Source organism: Aythya fuligula, chromosome 2 (assembly GCF_009819795.1).
Source record: "Aythya fuligula isolate bAytFul2 chromosome 2, bAytFul2.pri, whole genome shotgun sequence".
NCBI classification, from domain to species: Eukaryota; Metazoa; Chordata; class Aves; order Anseriformes; family Anatidae; genus Aythya; species Aythya fuligula.
Genome location: NC_045560.1, coordinates 155,019,689 through 155,042,647, shown reverse-complemented (window position 1 = coordinate 155,042,647; position 22,959 = coordinate 155,019,689). Strand labels below are relative to the sequence as shown.

Below are 22,959 nucleotides of genomic sequence, written 5' to 3'. Positions count from 1 at the left end.
ACAAGCTTTGTTGACATAAGTTGACCTATGGAAACATCTTTGGCAAAATCAGTGCAAATCTGTGTGCCTTAATTTTGCAGTCAATAAAATGGAGACATTGTGGAGTGCTCTGTGAATATAATGAAAGCCACAGTGACCAAAACCTTGATGACAGCATTAGGAAGCTCAGTATGGATTTGTGGCGCATGGCATGATGAATCAAGGACACGCTATGCTCTCAAAGAGTAGTAGAACCTTCTTGTGCCTCTTACTGCTCCAGCAGGACATTGTTATTGGTGAAGCCTCTGATTAAGAAGCAGTACTTGAGAGATAACAAATTTTTAGTGATTACCATGGGAACCACAAATGATCTCATAAGGGTGGAGAAATTATAAAAAGTTCTAATTGAGAGAGGATGAGGCTTGAAACAGTTTCTATGGAAACCAGAGGTAGTATCAAAAAAAAGTGGGTTTACTAATCTGATAGTCTGACTGGCAGGTAACTGGTTTGGAGTTAGAGCGGTGAAAGCCTTGGGATGTGAGATAAAGTGTCCATCACACAAATATACAAAACAGTCTTCTAAGAGGAGGTAGAGCCTCGAACTCTTTCCTTCCAACAGAGTACACTCATCACTCATCACTCAAGTGGTAATTCATTTTCATTCTTGTCTCTTTGGTGAGTGAATCTTGTTCCTTTTTTTTTTTTTTTTTTTTTTTTTTTCTCCCCCCCCTTTTTTTTTGCACTGCAAAGTGGAACAGAGGCGATGGATGGAGCTGCTCCCTCACCTTGCCTGAAGCTTGGAAGCCAAAAAGGTGCTTTTATAGATAGCAGACTTGGGCTCTAGTGCCCTTCTTAGATGCAAAAGAGAAATGAATGCAGACTTCCGGCCTTCAGTAAGCACTCTGAACAGCTGGATGAGATATTTGCTTGGACTTTCCAGGACTTCAATTTCTTCTGACTCATTGGATAGTATCCAGCTAAACTTAGTTCACAGAATCCAGAATTTCTAAAATACTTTTACTTGGAAGATCACACTGGGAATCCCAAAGACACACTGTCCAGTATGATCTGTGAAGGAGCCTTAGAGGTGCAAAATAAACCAGCTAAGTTAGTATTTATATCCACCAGAACTATTTGATTTTAAGGCAAGTGGAAGACTCTTGTCAAGATTTTTGGGGAAGACATGAGGAGCAAATCAAGTTTTTACTCTCTTTCATGGGTCCACAGTCCAAGTATATTATGATATCTTTCAGCCTGATGCCTGAAGAAAGAAAATAGCACAACACTGTTGTCAGTAAATTAGATAAATAACAGGCCTTTGGCAGCTGCAAGTTGCTGAAGTCCTCAGCAAAATCTTTGACAGCTCAGTTGTTTGTCAGACACCTACTTTCCCCCAGTATCCTCTGAACTCACCAAGTTAATTTATCCATTCAGCAGATGTAGACAGAAATGCCTAGTATTTTGAAAAAAAAAAAGTATGGATCTGAGGCGTTCTGGAAGAAGATGAGCCTCCCTGTTGAAAGGACTAGGAGGCTGCTCTGCAACCTCTCCGACACCACTTGACAGTCCTCCCATTGATATCGATAATCACGATCTAAAGAAAGTATTGCAAAAATATCTGGAGTAAAATCATCCCTTAATTTAGCAAATGTACATTTGGAGAGTTGGCTTTGCCTGTTTTCTGATCAGTGCCAGCATAAATCATCTCAGCCTAGGCTGTAGCCATCTGCAGAATGGCCACACTTGTCATGGTCTGTGGCCAACCTTTTTAGGCTAAATTGTATCCAGAATGGCTGCTATATCATGAGCTCTGTATGCTCCACCATAAACTGGATTTGAAGAATGGGACATAAAGGTGTTCCAGAAGATCAGAAAGATTTCTTGCTTCACTTCTGGTCTGTCCATTTTAGATTAATCTTGGGTCAAGCTTCACTCTGTTTTATGTATAGGACTCAGGGTAGATGAGTCTTATATGTACCACAGCTTTGGAAAACATTGAGAAGTCTGCATGGATATAAGCCTAAGCTGAAAGCTTTCAGGGGTTCTGTCCTTATAATATGATATAAATATTGTTTTCCATAGACTTCAGGGCTCACAGAAGCTGTGAAGGAGGTGGTGGCACCCATCTAAAGAAGACTACTAGAATAATGCCACATTAACAATCATCATGCAGCTGGAGAGGCTCTCAGGTGGTCACCCTGCCTTGTGGTTCAGTGAATCCATCACTGCTTATACCACACACTCTTTTTAACAGCATTTCACAAAAACAGCACAGTGAACTGAACAGAGCAGCTGAAGAAAATGACAGGAGATGTAGCTCAGTGCAAGCATACCCAGGGCTCCATCCTGCTCACTCAGTCTGCATGGTCTTATGGTTGGGTCGAGGTCACATTCTTCTCCCAAAAAGCATCCACTTTTGTATTTTCATCTATATTCTTATTCTCACTGACACCAGTGGGCGAGAACATCATCCGAGAAGCAAACTTGACCCAGACGTGCTTCTGGCTGGGTGCTTAACTTGCACATCTGCTACTTTCCTGACAAATTCGCTGATGGTGCTGGCCTGTGCTTTGTCTATTATGAACCATGCATATTTTTCCAGAGCCTGAATCACTAATCCACATTTCATTTCATTTCAGATCTTGCAATTGCACTTCTCAGAAGTGCATGTCTGTGTGTGGGAAGGTGTGTAATAACCTTATTTATATACATGTTCAATAGAAAGCAATTGTGAAAGTTTCTGCTTTACACAGGTGAACTCTTTGGTGTGGGTTTTGCAGGTGGTGCTTCATCCTTTCCAGTACAGCATGCCAGTAGGATTAAGCCCCTCTGAAGACTCTCAGATCTTTTCTATGCAAACAAAATGTTCCATTAGCTACAGAAGTATCAAATAAAGTACCAGATTTTGTAGGATCAACATGCAAGAATAACCACTGGGTCAAGATTAGTTGAGCTAAATTAAGGAACTTTTCATTCCTGAACCTTTCTGGGGCTTAGACAGGAGATGCTTAGCCTGTGGAGATTGAGATGTTTGAGCACGGGCAGAACAGTTGTTTATTATCACTTAGAAGCAAGGTTTTGAGGCTAGAATAAATGCTTCACGTTAAAATATAACTACAGTAGGGGTCAAAAATACAAATCAGATGTTGGAAAAGATGTTGACAGCGCAAGAGAGAACTTCATCATACTTGTGTAATTCCACACTGTGCCCTCATCCTGGTGAACGTAAGGAGTTGTGTCCTGTCTGTGTCTGAAAGGCGCAGCAGAACTGAAAAAGGCACAAACAGGGTGACACAACGGGGGATAACTGTGTGAGGGATGATTAAAAGACTGAGACTCTTCTCCCGCAAAAGGGAACAGCAGAGGAGGAATTTTAAAGAGGTCTTTAAAACCTGAGTGGTGTGGAGAAAGGGAAGGAGGAGAGTTTTCTTCTTGTCCTCTTTCAATGCAAGGTCAAGGGGATGACAGTAAAACTAGCAGGTGGCAGGTCACAGGTCCAGAGCAAATAGGAAGGTACAGTCCCTTGTATAGGGTATAATTTAGCTATTAAATTTCCTCCCGTGGGATGCTGTAGACGCTAAAAGTTTACATGGGTTCAGGAGGTGACTAGGCAGATTCAGAGAAGAAAATATCTGCTAAGAACTGTTAAATACAAAGACACAACACCTGGGTCAGAAATTCCTAGATGATAGTTTGCAGACACTGGGGAAATGCCAGCACATGCTGACCCCATTCTTTCTCTTTTCTAGGAATCCACCTCGAGCCAATGCCAGGGATGGCAAAATGAGCTATAGGAAACTTTCCCCACCTGGAAAAGCTGTTGCCATGTGAAAAGAAGTGGACTTGTGCAGGGATCGGGCTGTGAGAAAGAGAATCTGAACGTGGAACAGAAGAAACTAACAGAGGGTGGTGATGGTCCACTGGTAAGAAATGCAGTTCAGGAGGACCAGGTAGGGTCTCAGAGTATTATTTATTTCTGTTTGAGTTCAAAATCATAACCCCAACTGCACTGGGAGCCCTTCTGGATTCTTTTTAATGTTGTTAATACTCAGGTCAATAGATTATGCTTTACTACAATTTTTGGAGCTCAGTTTGAGACATCTTCAAGTAGACCAGTTTAGATGGTGGCTAGTCCTACCACTGTTCAATACTGTACTCAAGCCCATAAACAAATGGGATCCTGTGAGTAAATCCAATTTAAACAATTTCACAAGTAGATGTTTGTCTGGACAGTTTATTCAATGAAAAAAAGTCTCGAGTTTCGTTTTTTGTTTTCAGATCTTATATCACAGTGCGCCCTGTGTGTCCCTAAGTACAACTTCATACCCTTTGGCACTCTAAAATAAGTTTTTGGGAGGACTGAGTAATAGCATTTTTAGCACTTAAAGTCCTCATGCAATCACGACACAACTGGAATAGAAAAACAAACTTGTTTATAGTTTTGCTCTGAACTTACTTATTCTACGGGCCTTAATGTTGTAACAACACCTTTGAAGAGACTTGTTCAGATTTCAGCTAAATTAAAAGAACTTAACGTATTTAAAAAAATAAGGAACAAAAGTGATGCAAAATCAAACTTCTAAGTTTGTAAGTGCAGATATGCCAAGGGTTACATGAGAGTGAAGTCAATGTGCATGTTCCTCAAGCTTGCTTACAATGATCAGCTTGCAGAGTTTGCAAATACAGTGATTTGCTCATTTGCTGAGTGACAGTTAATATAGTTGCCTGGCTGATATATTAGCCTTCCTTCCTTCATGCTGTGAGGTAAGGTAACATTAACGGAGTACAGGGAACAGGCAGTCAGAGCTGGGAGAGTAATTTGCCATCAATAATTCCTCTGATAAATGTTGCTTTTATTTATTTATTTATTTTTACTTCTGTTCACAAACTGTTCATGAGTAGGCTATGCTTGGAATTATGTGCTGAACAATTTCTGCCACTGTGTCTCCATCTATCGTGAACTTTTTTCTCTGAATGTGTGATTGACAAAGGTCAAGAGGCTTTGGCTACACATATGTTACATGGACCATTTCTTTTCCTTTATTGGATGGCAGCAAATCTCAGAGTAAAGCCTTCTGGAAAAACAGCTGTAAAAACAAATCCTGAGTCTGCTTGCTGATTGATTCAGTTATATTTTGCTGTTCTTTTAAGCTTTTTGAAGTGCATTACATTTTCCCTTCCAAAGACTGTCATTCACCAAGAAACTGATAGCTCTTCAACTCAAAAGCTGAAGAAACTTGTGAGCTTAAGACTAGAAGCCTCCAGGTCCAACTTTCTGTCTGTGTAAAATGAAGAGCATTGCTCTTTGCCTCAGGACACCGGACAATAAAATTGTCTTACAAATATATTTGAGAATCAAAGATTACTATAGATTGGAAAGGCCCTCTGGAGGTCTCTAGTTCCACCTTCTGCTCAAAGGGCTCAGTTCAAAGGTGTGTCAGGTTGCTTGAGGTCTTGTCCAGATGATTTCAGTATCTCTAAGGGTGGAGATTCCACAGCCCCTCTGGGTAACCTGTCCCACTGCTTAGTCATCCCCAAGGTGAAAAATGTTTTCCTGCAAATAACTGAAATTTGCTTCACTGCAACCTGAGTCCATCGATTCTTGTCTTTTCACTGTGCTTCTCCAAAAAGAACCTGGCACCATCACATCTATAAGTACTTTTTAGACACTTAATGAAGTCTTCAGCTTTAGTAAGGGCAAATCTGGATCACTGGAGACAATACTTGTCTGCAGAAGGTTGTGTCCAAAGGTGAGCTACTCATAAAGCAAATAATTGTGATATTACCCTTGCTTCTAATGGCAAGATTCATGAGCACAGATGTCACTGAGATAGAACACAGGAAAACATAAAAGTAAAGAAATTAAATAGAAACATATTTAATGAATTTGTTTCTCATTACAGCAGGGCTCTGCTTGTCTCTTCCAAAACACCCAGACCTCGCCCTGACTGCCTCTTTTGTGTGTGTTTGTGTGCAGTGCTCACATAACCTGTCACAAACTGGTGTGTCTCTCTGCAATTTTCCAGTACTTTCATGGCATTAAAAGAGTCCCACATAGAACATGGCAGGAAAGGAAGAAATCCTACCACGACCCATTGGAGCTGCAGTGTATTTGTTCTGTGGGAGGTAAATCTGCTCCTCAGGTACATGCAGTGTCACGGCCGGGTGGATTCACAGTGGTTTGCACTAGTCACTGAAATGGCTGTAATTGCCAAGGAGGACTTTTCAGATCAGATCAGCATAGACATTGGGGATATACAGCTTCAGTATCGTGGCCTTTAATATTACCAGTGGCACAGAGCACCTGACTCCGTGCTTCTGATGCTGGAGCCCCGAGGTACAAGGTTTGCTAATGTGGCTTAATGTGGGTTAGGGCATACACGTGGTGGATTTCCATGCCCTGAAGGCTGTGTCAACACCATGTTTGGATTTCTAGGGGATTTCTCAGCTCTCTGTCCCAACAACCCTTTACAACAGTGGAACAACAAGACCCCAGTATGGTCATCAATATTCGGATTTGTCTGTGTAAACCTAGCTTTACTTGTTATGGGGCACACTTAGATATAAAAGGATATCAAATCCCTCAGAAAACAAGCTTTAGTTACTGATATCAGAACTGAGTGGTTCGTTTCTGAAAAGGCGAAGAATATATCGGTATCAAGCGGTTCGTTTTTGAGAAGGCAAAGAAAAACACAACAGTTAAATACCAAAACCCTTATTCTCCTGTGTGTGCTAACCCAGCCATTCAAGGAAATTTTCAGCATGTGTGTCGCTAGCCAGACCCATTCTCATTATAGCACAGCTGTTTTTAGTGCCTGTCCATAACCCTCATGTATCTCTCTGAGGCATTGAGTCAATACAGTAATTTTATACGAACTGGGCTATCCAGCTGTCCTATTAGAGGCCAGCGATAGGTCTCATGGACAAGAAGGTCAGTGCTGCTTGCTGGCTATTCGTGGCCAGCAGGATGGCTATTGATAATCTCAAGACTCTTCTAACTAACACCATGAGCAGAAGGATGAAGGGCCATTGCTAGGACCAGGAGGGTACAAAGGTAGGTTAAAGCAATCTCAATTCATAGCAGATGGCTGTTGTGCTGAATGCAGGTGTCTGGAACAGAAACAACAACAAGTTGTGTGATATTGTTGAGTGGAGGCACTAGAATACTTGCTCCAAGGTACTTAAATTACAGCAATTGGTGCAAAACTTAATTTCAGAGCTCAATTGTATCAACTCATTTCAGTTAGGTTGAGAGCTAACCAGTTTCTTTCCCAAATGATGTTGGCATAAGTTAAGTGCTGGACACCTTCATTGTATTGTATGCTGATGTTAAATTATTCTAAAGGGGGGTTCTGTTAGCAGTATGTCCATTGACTTTAATGAAATAGCTAATTTGATCATTTTAATTATAAGCTGAGGCAAAACAAGAGCATAAATGTTAAAATATCATTTTGTGCCATTAGAGAGAAAATTTGACATTTACTTAAACCAAGGACTAGATTGCTGAGAATGAAGGAGAGAGATAATGAGCAAGTGAAAAGGAAAATAGGAATGAAAAGGTGAGACAATCTGAAAGCTGACAAGACACTAGAAGGACATGACCTGGAGCCAGAGAAGGCTGGAAAAGCCTTCAGGCAGGGACAAGATGAGAAGTTTTGTGAAAAGGTTTCATGTGTTTCTTTAGTTAGGGAGGAAGAGGCTCAGTGCTGGAAAATGGAGCCTCTGTTTCCTGCAGCTCTGAATCAAAGCTTTGGATATCACACACACAATAATGTCTCTGGATTCTCTTCTGAGTGGAATTATTTCTGCATTTGTAAAGCCAAATTTGATCAGATTCCCATAGGAAGAAAAACAGGCACACAGACTCTTCCCCACTCCCCCACCCCCCCTGAAAATAAAACCATACTTTTATTGCAAGAGACTAACAGCTACAACAGGCTAACAGCGATGTTAACAGAAAACAGGTTTCTAAGACAGAAAGAAAAATGGGATTACACAATTACTTCAATACCAGAAGCAGAGCAGAATTACCGAAGCGCTGCAATTTGCAAACCATTCCAGCACCAAAGCACCTCCTGCTGCAGAGGCTGTCTTCTGCTTTTGCTTTAGCCATTGACTGGGTGTGTGGACTATGAATCATGTAACGTCCCTATGTGAACTTGTGCCATTGCTGGAATCGATGAGGATTTTATCACTGGGGGCCAAAATCCTGGTGTATAGTTTTGAGAAGGGAATGTGAGAATATTTACTGACTTGGCAGGGACTTGAGTCACCAATTGGTGCTCGTTTTGCACTTGGGTGGGCATGGTGCTATGGGAAGGCTGGCTACCTTTGAAGGTTGATCGACTCCTGCTTTATGGACATTATGCTGGAGCTAGGTTTTCCAAGCTTTTTTTGGAAATCCTTTTTGTCTTTATCAAGGAGAAAATCTATGACCTGAATAATTGCAGTTTGCTATGTCAACACCTTCGCCCAAAAGCTGGGAGATCAAAATCACCTTTGGGTCTGGTGATTTTCCCTACTGTCTTTCCCCAGCCAGACTTTACATGGGTCTGGGAAAGCTGCTGTTAAATACATCAGGAGAACCTGAACGGTAACTGATGGGAATACAGAGCCACAGGGGAAGTTGCTTCGTAAGTAATTTCTCCTGAGAACAAGTTTCTTCACACAGGAAATTCCCCATTTCTAGTAACTTTAGCAGCAATACTGTAAAAAGAGAATCCTTGTCTCACATAATTTTTTTTTCTTACCAATTCAGTAGAGAGAATTTCCCTAAGATCTTATAGGCTAGAAGCCTTCTTTGATCTTACATTAAAGATATATAATATCTGACAATTTCAGTGGTTTATCGTCTGTGTAATTAGATGCAGCGAATGGATTAGGCCAAATTCTCAGCAGATGTAAATTGACATTGTTGGCAGCTTTGCAACTGTGCATTTCCTCCAGTTTCTGTCAGCTACAGATTTCAGCCCATGTGGCTTTGAGGTTAGCACGCTGTGGTTTGAAATCTCGTTTGTGTGTCCCAGGGAAATCTGGTCCCCACAGGTAGATAGGGAGGCAGATTTGGGTCCTATTTGTAGCCTTTGTGTCTGCATCGCTTCTGATTGACATTTCTGATCTGCACTGATTTCCTCCGTGCTCCCGGTCAATGCTGTAATTTCTCTAAGATGCAGTTCTCTGTGTGTAAGATATGGGTAGTAATACAGCATTGAATTTCTCCTCACTCAAGTCATGCAAGGAGAAATCCATTAATGCAAGTCATTTAGGTAATAGAGTAATGGTGGCTATGAGCATTGCAAATACCTAGGTCTAGTCCTACAGAGGGATGCACTCATATTTATATGGAGATAAGAGCCATGTTTTTCTAACTGCTACCAAACCATTTGATGTTCTGTGTTGAAAAAGCACAAGGCGGTGAAATAAATATTCTAATTGCAGTTCCAGAGAAGAATCATGTGAAAATAAAGGATAGAAAATTGAAAAGTGCTGTTTTAACTTCGCTTGTCATTTGCTCTGCTAGGATATGGGAAGATTTTGAAAAATAAAAGTGCTGTTTTGTGGCTGCTGCTCTCCCTCTGTAATCATCCCTTCTCCTTTGCTCTAAAGCATCATGACAGCATGGCAGTTAATAGTGATCTCGTGTAGGATTAAATCGTCCCTCTCTCCTCAGGCCCCTCAGACTCAGCTCCAGGTCAGCCTGGAGTTCCCCTCCCAATCCTTAAGGACACAAGTTTTTCTAGGGCTGATTTAATGATACTGTCCTAATAAATGCTTTGCACTAAATTCTAAATGTCTTTTCATTCAGCCTCAGTCTCTGCTCACACAAACTCCCAGTGAAACCAGCCATTTCCACCAAACCCAGGCTTTTGATTTACTAGATCTCAAAACACTCAGAGAAGCAAGCATCTCCCTTATGTGAGATTTGGGTATGGCATCAGCTTATAGGTTCTTATTTTCCACCCTGTGCAGAGCCAGGAACACAGACCTAGGGCGGCATCCTACGGAGGGTGCCAGGAGATTTAGGCATGTGTCATGGCAGAAGAGATTTTTAGGGAGGACTGGCATGAGCTGGTGGCACATGGGGGTCAGCAGGCGAACTGAAGTGAACGTGAGAGGCATGGAAACAGGTACGGAGCCAGGAGAGGAAGAACAAGACAAACAGAGCACGAGGGCCAGAGTAACTGTGAGGTGGGAGTAGAAGTTGGACGATGGCGGAGGATGTGATAACAGATGAGGCTGCTATAAGAAGCTTCGACTATTAGTAGTATATCAGTCTTCTGTTTTACTTAGCAGTGTGCTGGAAAGTGCCATAGATTCAATCTTGTGTAGCTTGTGGAAATGCAGCCCTGCGTGCATTTGAAATGCAGGAGATGCCACGGTCTGGAGCGGATCTCAGCCCCTGTTTTATCTTGTACACCTGACATTTGCAGTTGAAGGAAGCCTGCAGCAGGAAATGGAGTGCAGTTTATTTCACTATATTTATATGAAAAACATTCATTCATGTGCCCTGCTGTTTGTACAGTTACTAAGAGGATGAGATTGATAGTAAGTGGTCTTATGAAGCTATCAAGCAGTTTCATATTCAGGGCTCAGCTTCCTGACTGTTCAATCTGCCCCAAACCGGCCTTTTCAGGACTTTCTAATTTTCCCAACAGGGCTTTTCAATCTGCCAAAAATTATTATCCTTGCCCAGACATGATCTTCAGGGAAAATCAAAAAAGACCCAGTCTCCTCCTTCCCCATCTCTGTCGCTGATTCAGCAGGCCAGGAACACAGTTTGCCGTTTCCTCGTAGGCTTTTGTCCTGTAACTCGTGGCTGTTATTTCATGTGGCTTTAGTCCAGGTTCAGCGAGCAAGAGCTCAGCAGCCCCTGGAGCACACGCCAGCTCCAGCCTCGCTGCCCAGCCGGAGCTAACCACGAACTTTTGCTGGCCTGGTGACATTGCCCAGGGGTGTGAGGAGGTGTGAACCCTCACTGCCTAGCCATGCTGGCACACAGTCCTAAAAATGGCACGATTATAAAGCTGAGAGCTACAGCTTGCTTTGCTAACGGGGAAAAGCTGCTAAGCTTGTGCAAAGCTCTGCTTTGTAGGCAGGAGTCTGCGTATGTATGCAAAGATGCTTTGCCACTGTGGTTTAGCAGGAGGGAAATGCATCTACTGTAGACATAAATTTAATCATGGAGAAAGTCTATTTAAGCTGCAAATTTCCCTCCTGAACAATGTGTCCTGAGCTGCCTGCTCAGGAGAAAGGAGGGTAGGGTTGTTTTGGAGATGCATTAGGGCTAATGGCCCCCAGCTATCTCAGCGCACACAAGGATTCTCCAGCTGTGCTTAGGGAGGCTGGGATCAGAAAACCAAGGAGTTGCAAGAATCCTGGCTCTTTTTTTTTTCCCCCCTCTAACAATCAGCTTGACACAGAAGCACAAGGAAAAGTCTCTGCGGTGTGACATCCATGCAAGAAAAAAGCCTTAGCAAGATATGTGCTCAGAAATCTTCAAGACTTGATGCCTCTTGGAAACACAGTTCGTGTCTGAGAGCCCACTCTACCCTGCCAGTACAGTGCTAACTTCACTGAACATAATGTGCCTTTCCCAAGAATCCCCTAGATTTTGAACACCGCTTGACTATCTGGCCCTCCGGGAGAACTGAAATTTGGGTGCTAGCTGTTTCCTCCTTTGCTTTGTTGCCTTCAAGAAAAAATGCCAAGAGTATTCAGCCAGAGTCTCCAGACAGCTGGAAAAGCTGCAGACACAGCTGAAGTGGACATTGACAAACATTTTCTGCAGTTCTGACGGCAATTTTTTGCCTGTCCAGTGCCAAATAGCTCATTGCACCAACCACTTCCCTCCAGGCCCCTTTCCCTCAGCTTCAGTATGCAGTTGCACCATTTCTCCATCCTCTGCCTTCCTCACTCTCTCACACCTTTTTTTCCTTCTGTTTTTTCCCCATCTAGGTTAGATTCCCTGCTTGATAAACGCTACAGGTCACCAACACTATCACACTCTTCACTCACGCTGCACAGCCTGTCCCTACCACTACTTTTGTGCCTTGCACATGCAGATCGTGAGCCATCAGTCTTGGCTGGTCCTTCAAAACGGACTTACTGAGCCTGATGCCAGCATCTCCAAGCCTGCTCTATGCATCCTTTTATAACTCCCAGCTCAGCGAGCTGGCTGGGGCGTGGATTGCTAAGCAGATCCATTGGTCTCAGAGTGAGGAGATGTCACACCACCCAGCACCATGAGAATGCTAAGTCATTATTTTTGGTAGCCAAAAGAGGAGAAAATGCAGAAGTCTTCAGTTATTATTGCAGCCTTATTCATGCAGTCAGACTGGCCTGTGTTGAGCAACCACGAGGAAGAAATGCTGTCCCCAAAGCACTGCTGTATGATAGTTAGGATATGGCAACCCGAATTTGGTTCACGGTCTGCCTTTGTTAGGCTTGTAACCCTATAACCATGCCCTGCTTCAGAGCAACCGTCTGCACCCTGGCTGTAATACTGAATCACAGGGATGTTGTGAGGCTTCATCAATCAACTGTGGTTTTAAAAGGAATCTCAGCTCCTGGCCCAAAAGTGTAAATCTTCGTAATTTATGTCCTTGTTAGGATTTTTTTATACAAGCCTTTATCCTTTTTTTTTTTTTTTTTTTTTTTTTTTTTTTTTTTTTCTTAAAACAAATGTACTCTGGGTCAATTCTCAGTGGGTTACTCCTGATTTAAATGTGTGTAACAGAGATGAGAATCCAACCCCTTGTCTTCAGCCAGAGGAAGGCTCTTAATACTGTAGCTACTTACACACCCTGTAAAAAGAAAGCTATTTAAAAGCCGCATTTGACTTCAACAGCAGGAAAATGTGCCCCTCACTTTTCCCCAGCATCAATCCTTTTTTAAAGCATATCGTGTATTTACAAGCTGTCTTGAGCACTGAAATTGATTTTAGAGCTGGGCAGTTATTAAAGGTTCATTTTCCCTCCCTCCTCCAGTTTCTAAATAAGTGCTAATATGAGGTGGTGGGAAATTCTCTCCATGAGACGGTGCTGCCTTTGCCCTGACTCTCTGAGTTTCTCGGGGAAGGTTTTCACTATACTGTATATCCCGCTTGATCTCTACAAGTAAAACTATAATCTTCCTTTCAAAGAAGCCGTTTAGCCTTGTGTGTATATACAGGTTGGAATTTATTTAGGAAAATAGCTGTAAGAGACTCTGGCACAGCTAAATGTAATTGAATTAGCAGAGGTTTAGGCTACTGCTATGCTCTTAGTTCCATTTCAGCACTTTCAGATATAATAATAACGATGTTTAGCATCAAATTCTTAATTATTAGTTGGTCCAGCTAGTGCCTGAGTTTGGTGCGATAAAGCTGACACTTCCAACATGTGAACGGAGAAGAGGAAAGATGCTGTTTTTCCATGTGTTCAGTGGAAAATTGGCTTGCTTGGCCCTGGTCTGTCCTAGGTGGACTCTGAAATTGCATCCACAGTCAGAATATTCAGGGATTACACAGGAATATTCAAGCCTTGGACCACTGAGACAGGTCTGCAAGAGATGCAATAGTGGAGGATGCCCATCTTCTTTTGTGAAGGATCTAGGCTGACACTTAGGCTGGACACCTTACCTGCCACAGGCTTTCTCTTTTAGTAAATCTGTCTGTTCCCTACCTAAAAAAAATGGGATATGCAGGAGGAAAATGTTGGGTGGAAAACATTTTTTTTGTTTACTAGGAGGTGGTCAGGTCCTAAATGATGGGAATAGAGGCTGGAAATAAATACCAGTAAAAAATGCACTCTAAAAAGTATGGAGGTATCTGAAGTGTGAGTGCATTCATGTATCTTCAAAATAGGAACAAAAAAAAAAATAGAACGATGTGTGGAAGAGCCCACTCAATCTCTTCTAAATAAAAAGGATGTATATACATCTACCATTTACTCAAAGGAGATAAGAGTTAGATCCTGCAGTTCGAGCAGTCAACACAGAGCAGCCAGTAAGGTAAATCAGAATTTTATTCACCCTTATTTTAAACATTTTAGGCAGTATTGGGTATTTTCTTCTGGAGAAGACTACTCCACAAAAACTATTTCTGATAATGAGTCCCAATTTTCCTTTTGCAGTGGTACAGTAATAGTTGCAGCTTATTTCACCAGCCAGGAAGCCCCCAAAGCAATTTACATCTCCTTCAGCTGTGACTTTAACGCAGTGCTCACTTCCACAAGTTCATTCAGAAGTTGCTGCATCAAATTATAGTAGCCATTGCCACGGGAAGGCTGCTGTCTCTCCTAGCACTCCAGCTCTTTGCAGGTCAGGTGTCACTGGTGGTGATGGACAAGCCCATACCAGTACAGGGATCTTTTTTTTTTTTTTCCTAGTTTTCCAGGGCTGTCCTCAAAGAGTCGTTCTTGTTCAGCAGCAGTTTCAGTATGCAAGGCAGTCATCTAAAGTATGCATCAAATACTATATTGAGGCGTCAGCTGCAGCAAATGCAAAAGTGCCAGTCACACTGCGAGCGTTCAGGAAGCTACAAATAGCTCGGGAAGTCACATTGGCTCAGGAAACGGAGTCAATTCTGCAACAAATGATCAATAATCAACACCTTTGCCGTATTAATTTCTCCGAGGCAGCCTGTTTCTCTTGCAGTGTGCCTACAAGACTGGCATACATTACTGTCAGTGAGTGATGCTGTCCCCTTAGCTGCTCATGTTTAATGAAAGCTTTGTGCCTATATATAAATTCTGTGTTTGTTTGAGTGAAACATCTTCCAAATCCTTCACAGCAGTTCTGGAAGAGACCTTTGGCTTGTGTACTGAGAAGCGAACTCACCCTTTCCGCCATGCACGAGCTCTGCAGAATAAAAATGATACATGAATATAAAAATAGAACAGAAGAGACTATTTAGGTTGGACCAGATGCTCACACTCCTGCCACCTAGGTTGATTTAGCATTAGTGAATTCACTGTAAAAAGAAGTAAGTGTGGGAAAAATACGAAGCGTAGGTCTGATCCTGTTCTTTTTTTTTCTCCCACGTGTGAACTTGCTTCACACGAGCACCCTCTCCCTAAGTCAATGAAACTCTTGGTGCATGTTTTCTGTCACCGCTGATTACTTTCAAGAGGGTTGTCATGTTGCAGACACAGAGGGATGAAGAGGAGAATTAAAGCACCAGTCCCCTGTTTTGTCTCCTTCTGCATAAACACTGCTCGGGGAAGGGAACACTGCTGAATGATCCGAGACCTGCCTGAGTGTATCCGATAGAGGCTGCGCTCCTTTTGAACATCAATGGGAAAAGGCACAAAGAATAAAAGGAGAGCTGCACAGGGAAGGTTCCCTCCTCCATCATTTTCCTGAACTGCTGCTCTAAGGACACGGGTGCGTTCACCTAGTAACCCAAGCTCGGCTTCCTCCTGCAGTCAGCCAAACAAGTCCATGGTCCACGAACACTTCAGTGGCTGTGCAAACGCACGCAGCTGGTGGGAGCACCGAACCAGAGGAGAGCTTGTGAGAGTAAAAGGAAGTGTGGCTCTTACAATCTAGCCTCTAATATTTGCCGCGATGATCCTCGCATTCCTGATAAAAGCCCGATCCAAAGGCCGCCAGATAGAAAGATTCTGCCTATGATAGGCTTTGAGTCAAGCATTGCGTTTTTAAACCGAGCCACTTCCCAGTTCTTAAAATCGCAATGTTTACCTCGGTGCTGCAGCTGCACTGTGAAGGACAGCCGCTCTCACGGTTGGAGCATTTCCTGAACTAGTTTCTTAAACTTGCAGGGAAGAATTTTTATGGGGGACCTCTGGTGAGCTATTCTTCACCGCTGAAATTGCAGAGTTTTCCTTATGCTTCCCCGCCCTCAGTGGGTGTTGAATTTGCTGCAGATCTGAAGCCCTCCTCTCAGGTAAAATGTGTGACAACAACCCCTCCTTGCATGTGCCCACCTTCCACAAATAATTGCCTACCGCCACTCAGAAGAACATTCACAGCAAATTTCAGCACCCATCAGGTGTTGATGTGTATCTCCTGCCTGATTATCTAAGCTTCCTTAGGGCATGCAGAGCTGTAGAGGACAATGCCTCCTCCAGTACCAGCACTGCAGTAATTTAAAGAAATCCCCCGAAGGGCAAGAGACACTTTCTGGGGTGAAACAGGGCTACATCTCTGCCTTGCTTGCTTGTAGGCAAAGAATAAGGCACAGAACATCTCCTTGCCATGGCAGACAGGTGGAGAAGTTACAAAGAGCTGTCATGTTACACCCTTGCATGGGGATGGTGGCTAAAATTGGGGCTACCTCACTTGAACTTCAAAATCTCTACCAAGCTGTAAGTGTCATGGAGAAAATTTATAGTAGACTCTCTCGCAGCACAGGGGCTGGGGACCACTGAAGGAAGTCTGGTTTGAACAAACAAAAGCAAGTGCTCTTCCCAGTCTGAACGACAGATCTGTCAAACACTTTCTCAGGGGATGCTGAGGATGCAAAAATTTTAGCTGGATTCAGGAAAAAGAAAGAACAAGTGCTTGGAAGAAAGATCCATTATGGGTCACTAAACAGAGCAGCTAAGTGAGGCTCAGAAAAATCTCCTGAATCAAAATAGTCTTGAGGTTGGGAGAGTACTGAAGGTGAAAAAGAATCACACATACTTGTTCTGTTTTCATTTCTCCCTACGTGTCACTGTGGGAGAGAAATTTCTGGGCTAAATGAGCCCTGGCCCTGAACAAGAACCACTGTTCTCACCATCTTCGTGCCGCCGTTTCAAGAGAAAGAAAATAACTTCCTGACAACCTGTGGAGAAAAATAAATAGCCTAGCTCTTTCCTTCATTTTGATCATGTTTTTCAGTTATTTTTCTAGTTTGGAGCTTTTTTTCCCCCTCATATCTGGTTTGTTGTGACTCCAGTGGTTTAACTGGAAGATGGCTCGTGTATTGGCAACTCTCAGCCCGTTCTTGCAGAGAGAGCCACTAGATCTCTCCCTGCTGCAGCATCTCTCTTTGGTCAACAGTAGAAACTGGAGAGGTCCACAAAAGCAACTCGATGCCAGTTCCCTTGCAACTTGCTCCTGCCTTCGCTGTAAACTCAAGGTGAAAGAGGAAAGCAGCTCTAATGCCACAGCACCCACATTTTACCTGGAAGGTGGGATTCTTCTCATACCCGCTAGCTTCTTCTCGAGGGAGTAAGTGAGGGAGCAGTTAGCAGATCTCACAGCAGCCAGTGCAACCATTTCGTAGCTTAGGGCTGTCTTCCAACCTGTTTGCTCTCTCGCAAATCAGACTAGTCTGAGAGGAGTTAAGATATATGTTGACACTTTGAGTTAGACATCCTTTTGGTGAATAACCAGGGCTTGCTCCTCCAGTAGCTGTGTTACAAGTGTCCACGTCCCCAGCCAGGCAGTTTTCCACAAATATTTTTTTTCCTTACAAAGAAAAATTTTGGCTCGGATTTTTCAGCCACCTCCATTTATATTAAAGAGAAAAAAGCTGTTCGCTCATCCCTCATCCCTCTAATCCTTTCCATGCCAGCTTTGCCAAGAGATATTTTCTAGATTCTTCATCTTTACAGCTTCCTTTTCTTTCAGCCATGCTGCACACCCCTGGGTCCCAACCCAGCACTCAGGCTGACAGTGAACTTTCTGTTCCAGGGTGTATGTGTCTGCCTCGCACTCGGGCGATGCCAGCTCCGCTTGGCACTCCAGCAGAGCCCGCGAGCTGAGCCATCGATCATCCTGTCCAACGTCACTCCTTCTCCCCGAAGTTTGCCTGACTGCTCCGCTGCAGACGGAATGCTTGAGGGACACTTTGGATGGTATTTGCACCGTCGTTCAAATGCAGAGTTTTGCTGGGGAGGCCGGATGAACAGTGCCACGGGGCTGGTCCTCAGAGAGGCTGGATGTTTTCTCGGCAACAAGGTCAGAAAACAAGGAGAAAATCCTGAATTGTTGCAGATGTAAATAGATGTGACTGTGACTTCTCTCTAAGCAATGCTGAAATGTTTGCAAGCACACAGAGCTACAAATATTTCCTGCTCCACAACCCCACCAAAATGCTAATACTCGGATATTTCTCCACTATGCACTACGCCAATCTGCAGCTTGACCCTGAAGCCCGAGAGGAGGAAGGCTGCAACCCCGTGGCTATGCCTGTACCCTCCATGACTGTCACGCTGCTCTATGACCCAAAACCTCACGGAGACCTTGGCCCTTCCCAGCTGCCCACAGGCTCCACCTCAACCCCCCGTTAGTCACCATTTCCCAGCTAAAGGTTAATTACTCTGGGGGACATTTCCACCCAAGCTGTTGCCCGCAGGTTGCAATCCCTTCGTGAGTGCTATTTTTAGACCAGCTCCTTCGTTGCTATTGATCCCAGTCACCCTCCGTTAATTAGATACACACAACACACACAGCATTTGCAACTCATTTATCAATTCCATTCAGCACCTCCATCCCCTGAGATGTAATTTGGAGCCCTCCTTGAATCATGCTATTGATCTTTCCCAGCGACTTTGCTATAGGATTCTCTGTGTTGCAAACTATTTATAGATCCTACTTCTTCTCCTGCTCTCCCTTGGGGAATCAGAAATGGGCAACGGTAATCAGGCTTCTATTTTTAAGAAGGAGTTGATCGAAACCAGATATTTCCTCTTTTCTCCTTCCCCCTGTTGCCGTTAGCACAAGCGTCTTTCAGCAGGTGAGACCTTCCCGCTCTGCGTGGCGCTTGTAATGATTTTGGTAATGCTCAGGTGACACGATCCAGGCCTTGCCCTGGAGGATGAAAATTTCATTTGCTGAATTAACAAAATGAATCCCTCACTCCTCACTGTGTCCAACGGTTTCACGAAGGGCTCTGTGACCTGTTTTGGCTGCTCAGCCTGAGGTGCTCCTTTCAGAGGGCTTCTGTCTCAGAGACTGACTTCTCAGCATGCAGATTTGATCCATTTTCAAGGCACCGGGTTCCTGTTGCACGCTAAAGGAAGGGTACCCAAAGCCCTTAAACAAGCTGTAGTCAGGACTGGGACATATAGAGATGCTTTAAGGGAGGCAGGACAAGTAAGAAGCCCAGGTGTCCCAGGATTTCAGAAAGAACTAAAATGGGACTCCAAAGAAGTCAGGAGCAACTCAGCCTTTGTTGGCTACGACTGCAAATCCCAGCTGTAGGGCAGGAGTTACCATCTAGGGGCCTGCAGTTACCACGAGCAAGGTGACACCATAAGGACAGCCTTGTCTTGAAGCTTACACAAAAATGGCCCTGGGCTTCCCCTGGTGGCACCTACTGCTGGAAAGCTGATGGTGACATGGGGGAGAGGAGCTGGGCAGGCTGCCAGGCGGTGCTGTGGCTGGAGGCCAGCTGGGGTGTTTGGGGCTAGGGTGTAGCTGTGATGTGTGGGGTTGTGGTATTTGGGGCTGTGTGTGAAGCTGGGGTGTCTGGGGCTGAGCTGTGTGGGGCTGTGTGTCTGCAGCTCGGATATTTGGGGCCATAGAGTTTAGGAGTGTGCATGTGCAGCTGTGATGTTTGGGGCTGTGGTGCCTGGGGTTGTGTGTATATTGCTGTGGTATTTGGGGCTCTGGTGTTTGGGGCTGTGGTGTTTGGGGTTGTGTGAGTGTAGCTGTGGTGCCTGGGGCTGTCTGTGTGTAGCTGTGGTGTTTGGGGATATGCATATGTAGCTGTGGTATTTGGGGCTGTGGTATTTGGGACTATGTAGCTGCATTATTCGGGGCTGTGGTGTTTGGGGCTTTGTGTGTGTAGCTGTGGTATTTGGGGCGGTGATGTTTGAGGTTGTGGTATTTGGGGCTGTGCGTGTTATTGCCGTGGTGCCTGAGGCTGTGTTATTTGGGACTGTGGTATTCAGGGCTGCATGTGTGTAGCTGTGGTGCCTGGGGCTGTGGTATTCGGGGCTGTGCGTATTGCTGTGGTGTCTGGCACTGTGTCACTGTGGTGTTTGGGGCCGTGTGTCTTCGGGGCTGTGCATTACTGCGGAGCCTGAGGCTGTGCGTGTGCAGCTGAGCTATTTGGGGCTGTAGCGTCTGGGGCTGCGGTTCTGGGGGCTGCAGCGTGCCTGTGGGGCTGCGTTCCCCACAGCTGCAGCGCCCACGGCCATGAGGCGCGGAGCTCGGCCGGCGGTGTGGGGCGGCTCCGCCCGTCCCGGCCGCCACCTCCCCACCACCACCACCACCACCACGGCCACCACCGCCCGTCCCCGCTTGTGGCGGCCGAGGCGTGGCCATGCCGGGGGGAAGGCGGGCAGCGAACGGCGGCGGGGGAGCCCCGCGGCCTCTCCCTGACAGGGCGGCGCCGACGGGGTTAAGCCGCTCCCCGCGGCGGGCCGGGGCGAGCTCCCGCCTCCCGAGCCGGCTGCGGGGCGGCCACGGACACACAGCCGGGCACACTCACACACACACACACACACACGGGCACGCTCACGCACACACACCCCTCACACTCGCTTTCACACACACACACACGCCGAGCACACACTCACACACGCGCGGGCGATGGCAGAGGGGCGCGGGCTTCATTTTCCCCGAGATGATGTCAAGAGCCTGGGAGAAGGAGGAGGAGGAGGAGGAGGACGCTTGCTCTTTTCCTTAACGGCTTTGTTCTAAAAAAACCATCCGAAATAAACCAGCCCAGGGGGAGCAGCCGCGAAAGTAGCCTTTTTTTTTTTTTTTTCTTTTTCTTCCAAATCTTTATTTATTTATTTTTGTTTGTCTGTGTGTATCTTCTGCTCCCGGGGGGTGGGAGCAAGGCTCCGCGTCCCAACCCCGGGCAGGTGCTCCAGCGGCGGCCGCCTCCCCGCCGCCCTCCCGGCCTCTTTCTCTCTCTCTCTCTCTCTCTCTCTCTTTCTCTTTTTCTCTTTCTCCCCGCCCGCCCGGGGCGGCTCCGGGGCCGCTCCTCCCGCTCGGCTCGGCTCGGCTCGGCTCGGCTCCTGCGGGGCGCTGGCTCCCCGCCGCCCCCGCCTCCTGCCGGGGATGCTGCCCCCAACTCCCCGCCCGTCGCCTGATACCACCACCACCGCTACCACCACCACCACCACCGCTACCACCACCACCGCCGCTTCTTTCTTCGCCTCCCCGGACTCCGCACCGCGGACACCTGCAGCAAGCCGGCTCCCCGCCGCCCGCCTCGCACGGCGGCCGAAGGAATAAAAGCGCCCCCAGCCCGTCCCGAGCCTCTCGGACGGAGATTTTTTCCCCCAAAATCTTCTCCCCCCCCCCTCCCCGCCTTCCTCCTCAAGCAGCCCCCGGAGCCCAGCCGCTCCTCGGCCCCTCCATCCCCGAAGAAACTTGGGACGGGGCCGGCTCCAGCCTCCCCGCCGAGCCCTGCCCGGGCTGCGGGGGGCGAATTGGCGGAGGGGGGGGCCCCTCAAAGCACCGCAGGACCCCGTCCCGGCTCCTTCCTTCCTTCCCACGCCGGGGACCCCCCCCCTCTGTAACCCCTGGCCTCGGTGCTGGGGAGGAGCGGGGTGTGTGTGTGTGGGGGGGGTTGCCCTGGATGGCCCTGCGCACTGGGACGGCTTGGTTTGGGCAGGTCCTGCGCAGAGTTTCCCGGCTCCAAGGCACCTGGTCCCGGCGCTCCAGCAGCCTCCTGTGCCTCTCGTCTGGCCAGGAGCCCGAGCACAAGCTGCCCCCCAGCAGCGGTGGCGGTGGGCGCCGCCGCCGCCTCCCCCGGCAGCTGTCCCCCTGCTGCTGCTGCTGCTGCTGCTGCTGCTGCGGCTGCCGCGGCCTGTCGGATCCCCGGGTGGCCAGGGGGGGACATGGTCCCCTCACTCGCCCCTTGCTGGCGGCCATGAAGAGGCAGAACGTGCGGACCCTGTCCCTCATCATCTGCACGTTCACCTACCTGCTGGTCGGGGCCGCCGTCTTCGACGCGCTCGAGTCCGACAACGAGATGCGGGAGGAGGAGAAACTCAAAGCCGAGGAGATCCGGCTCAAAGGAAAGTACAACATCACCAGCGAGGACTACCGGCAGCTGGAGTTGGTGATCATGCAGTCTGAGCCGCACCGGGCCGGCGTCCAGTGGAAATTCGCCGGCTCCTTCTACTTTGCCATCACGGTCATCACGACCATCGGTGAGTGGCTTCGTTTTGGGGAGGACCTTTGGGGTCGGGACAAAAGCCTTCTCCCTCCCCTCTCCCAGCTTGGAAGAAAGGGAGAGGGGCAAGGGGGCTGTGGCGTGCAAAGTGTTAAGTGCCGGATGAGTTTTTTGGCTTCCCTCCCGTGTTATGTAATTTGTGGCTCTCCACGGGCAACTTGTTGGACTCGGAGGTGTCCCGCATCTCTTTCCCCTGGAGATGGAGCCTGTTGTCCCCTGGGTGGGACTGGAGAGGAGCAGGGCTGTGCTGGTGGGGGACTGGTGGCTACCAAGTTGCTACCACTGTCCTGCGGCTTGGGTGGCGAGGAGGAGGTGGGGAAGGGGCGGGATGGCACCGCTTGGGGGGTTCCCCGCGGGAGGAGCGAGGCCCTGCCGCCACGCTTCTCCTGGGAACCCTGTGTGCACCTGCACTTCGGAGACATGGGGAAAACTTGGGCAAAAGGCAGCTGGATGAGGACAAAATGAGGCGGGCGTGTGAACAGGCTCAGCCTGGAACCCCCTCTTTGCAGCCGTGGCTGAGGGCAGCCCGGCTCTCCCAAACTTTGTCTTGGCATCGGCAAAAGGCTGTGGTGGGGTTCCCACAGCTGCGGTCTCCCGCCGTGTTCCTGAAGTTTTCTTTGCAGCTGGAGCGTCTGATGTGTCAACAGGTCACAGAGTGCATCTCCTCTCTGTGGCCGTACAGTCCAGCCGGCAGAACGATGCCCGCTGTCGTGCCGGTGTTGCCTAGCTCCCCGGGCATGCCATTCCCCAGGACAGCAGAGGGACCGCCAGCGGACGCAGCCACAGGCTGTCATTTTGTACTTCTCTGCTTCGCTCAGCTCAGACAGAGCATTTCGCATAAAGTTTGCTTCCCTGCCGTAAAAAATAAATGCCACGGTAACTAGAGGCTGCAGTGTGCACGCCAGGCTGCT

The 22,959-nt window shown here is 46.9% G+C and overlaps 1 protein-coding gene across 1 annotated transcript in view; it reads left to right on the top strand.

The window, feature by feature from the left end:
* Nucleotides 1–21,448: 21,448 nt before the first annotated feature.
* The window catches only part of KCNK9 (potassium two pore domain channel subfamily K member 9), a 79,368-nt gene continuing 77,857 nt past the window's right edge, over nucleotides 21,449–22,959 (top strand). The window contains exon 1 of the mRNA XM_032183054.1: nucleotides 21,449–22,025. Within this exon, the coding sequence (XP_032038945.1) occupies nucleotides 21,449–22,025 (577 nt within the window). The remainder of the gene's footprint in view (nucleotides 22,026–22,959) is intronic.